The sequence below is a fragment of the Priapulus caudatus genome, unplaced genomic scaffold, assembly GCF_000485595.1.
Source record: "Priapulus caudatus unplaced genomic scaffold, Priapulus_caudatus-5.0.1 Scaffold188, whole genome shotgun sequence".
Classification (NCBI taxonomy): Eukaryota; Metazoa; Priapulida; class Priapulimorpha; order Priapulimorphida; family Priapulidae; genus Priapulus; species Priapulus caudatus.
Window position 1 is genome coordinate 112,697 of NW_014577249.1, and position 3,167 is coordinate 115,863.

Genomic DNA, 3,167 nt, shown 5'->3' on the forward strand with positions numbered 1-3,167 from the left:
CGTATATATACTATATTACTCCACCCCATATGTTAATCTGGCCACGGGAACTATATATACATTGCGTATATTCACTGTATTGATATATTATACAGAAGGTATATATTGTAGTTATACGATCTTTGGCAATATATACCTACACCAGGTGGCGCGCATATTGTTGCCACGGACGCTTGCGGTGTTGTGTCGTCAAATAATGTTGTAAAAATAAGGAAGCAAGTATGTAACTAAGTATTTATGGTTTAGCATTATAATCTACGTAACATACTCTTGGATATAGAATCCGTCTTAGAAGCGAACGGTTGGCGATAGGCTGATTATGCAAAGCAAAGCGTTCAGTGAATTGGTGTTTTCATGAACTCAAAAACTGGCCGCCCGCGGCCGCCGCCCTAGCTCTAGCCTCTACTCTAGCAACGGTTTTCATTATCTTTTATAGTAACAGGCCGAAATGCTTTTGCAACAGGCCGTGGGGAGTTGCGGCACCCCCCAAAATTGTTTTTTAAACTTAGATGCTCTGAGCCTGCAATCTGGTGTATTCTGAGCTGCAGTGCCAGTTAAACAGACGCATTTGGATTACAGTATGGTCCTTTTTTCCAATTTGGTTTCTCCTGGTACATTCAGAGTTGATCAAAAGTTTCAAATTATGACGATTCGTAATTATAAGAGTTAGACAATTAATGTACCGTAAATAGCGTACTCAAAAACAAAAAACTGCTCTTGTGCACATAACATGCACACAAATATACTCAACGTGATTTATTATTAGTAACTCATAAAACACTCACTTGGAGAATAATTAGAGCAAACTAAACCCTTTCTTCTTTTTTTAAAATTATACTTGAGCCAATTGTAACCGGCCGAAACAGCAGAGTAGACGGTCAATTCGGCCGGTGGCCGGTTCCTAATGAGAACACTGCTCTAGTAGTGCTCATAGGGTCTATGTCCCCCAGAGTACTGCCGGAATATACCGGCACGTACCGATACTCTGGTAACTATTTGATATGGTTAGGGTTAGGGTTAGGGAGTAGGCGTAAACGACTCCCTAAACTCGTTATAGTGGAGTAGGCGTAAGCGACTCCCTAAGACTCGTTATAGTGCGAGTAGGCGTACAATCCGAAGAAAAAAGTAAATGCAATGTAATTAAATAGGAGACCAACATTATTATATAGTATATATTGTATTTGGAATAGGTAGAATGGGAAACGTGGTTAAAATGTGAATATGACTGCAAGAGTACCAGTCCACTCAACAGCCTTTTCTTGCACTTCTTTGTGGCAAGAGATGAAATCTCAAGGGAATGTGCCATGGAGACTATTGAAACTGTATTTGGGGCTGTACCCGAACTACAGTTCATCTACATAACAGCACGAACTTCCAACGTGCTTGGTGAGCCATTTAGATTTCATGAAATCTTGTGTAAGCAAAAGGAAATATCGTGAGCAGTACTAGCATGTCAACTTTATGCTATTCGAATCTGTAAGAAGGGCCCGTAGGGTCTATGTCTCCCTGACCTCTGTTTGACCTGGCTTGTTTAGCTATTTCTGACTAACCCTAACCCTAACCCTAACCCTAACCATATCAGATAGTTACCAGGGTACGTTCAGGGTCAGAAATAGCTAAACGAGCCAGGTCAAACAGAGGTCAGGGAGACATAGACCTTATCTGCGTAAGAAGGCACTTCATGTGATAAACACATCGATTCATCTTTTTAACAACCGTTTGACAGCATGTTCGATTATAATAAAGTATGTGAAATTTCTCTTCCAGGTCTACCTCTGTCCAGCTTGTTTGAGATGGTACAGAAACATGAAGCAGCTGAAACATCTGTGGCATTGTACTGCTGTTGTAGACACAAGCACAATCCTGTTCTCTACGTTCGTCCTGCAAGGTCACTACATTTCATTTATACGTTTTTTCATCCTAAGAATGATTTAGAATCGTGTGGATTTCTAAGAGTTGTGTGTGTTTTGTGACTGTAGACAAGTAATCATAGCTGCATTTTATGTTGTCTAGGCAATTCTAATAATATATAGCAAACCGTAACCGTAAAATGTGAAACAACATAAACTGGTTACAGCATTGCTAAACTGGATTCTCCATCCACTAGATATTTGCATCACCCAAGCAGGGTGCGAAATTAACGTGAGTCCGGAGTCAAATACTCCCTGATTTACTGTCGGACTCCCTGAGTTGACATATGCAGGAGTCTGTGTGACTCCCTGAAAATGCTGCTATACTAACTAGTTCGTTCCAGAGCACGACCTCGTGGAATTACCGTATTTTTCAACAAATGTCAAGGATTCTTTAAAATAAGCACATGCCTTATTGTTAATATCTTTAGTTTTGAACTAAAGACTACGGACTCCTTCATTTTGCTTCGGACTCCCTTGTTCAAAAGTTAATTTCTACCCCTGCCCAAGTCAGCCTGGATAAGTTCAGTTAGTACAACTAAAATAAACAATAATTCATTAGGGTCATTCAACTGTTCATAAGAAAGGAATTTATATGGAGAAAGCGCATCACACTAGGTTCTGCTCTTTGGAACTGATCAGTCGAGTAGGGAAAAATGATACAGGAAACCAAAATGAATATAGGCAACTTACATGTTACACTTGTCTTGTAGGTAGCATATGATATAAAACGAAATCCAAAATGAGTTGTAATTAATCCTAGATTTTAATTGCAGAGTAGAGGACAATGATGACTTGGTGCCCTTATTCCGGCAGCAGAGTGACATACTCGAGAAGACGTATGGCTCGTACTTTCTAGCTGAGATGATCGATTCGAAGGACAACGATCACAAGTCCCTTGTTGCTGAGGTAGTTATATGCTACACGTGTGACTCGCTTTATTACCAAGGTTTCTGTTTGGTGCATATCGGTGCTGTGCAGTGTTGCACCTCATCCCCTGTGTGGTCACCATATTAGTAAGTGCTGTGAATAAGTAGCAGAAGGAGACATGACTGTAGTATATTGATAATAGGATCACTGTGGAACAGGAGTGGGCAACTATTTTTTTCAATATTGCTGCAGTTGTGGCAAATGACTAGTGAAATTTAACGGCACTATTTTTAGTATTACAGTCTGACCTCCTTTATCCGGCCATCCGTTATCCGGAAATCTCTATTAACCAGCTGCGATCTCGCAGTGTATGTTCTCTGTTTTTAG

The 3,167-nt window shown here is 40.3% G+C and overlaps 1 protein-coding gene across 2 annotated transcripts in view; it reads left to right on the top strand.

Annotated features, from left to right (window-relative positions):
* The window catches only part of LOC106806983 (cilia- and flagella-associated protein 61-like), a 20,645-nt gene that overhangs the window by 4,037 nt on the left and 13,441 nt on the right, over nucleotides 1–3,167 (top strand). For both annotated transcript variants that reach the window (XM_014809178.1, XM_014809179.1), the window contains exons 2-4: nucleotides 1,191–1,386; nucleotides 1,768–1,888; nucleotides 2,687–2,819. In XM_014809178.1, the coding sequence (XP_014664664.1) occupies nucleotides 1,191–1,386; nucleotides 1,768–1,888; nucleotides 2,687–2,819 (450 nt within the window). The remainder of the gene's footprint in view (nucleotides 1–1,190; nucleotides 1,387–1,767; nucleotides 1,889–2,686; nucleotides 2,820–3,167) is intronic.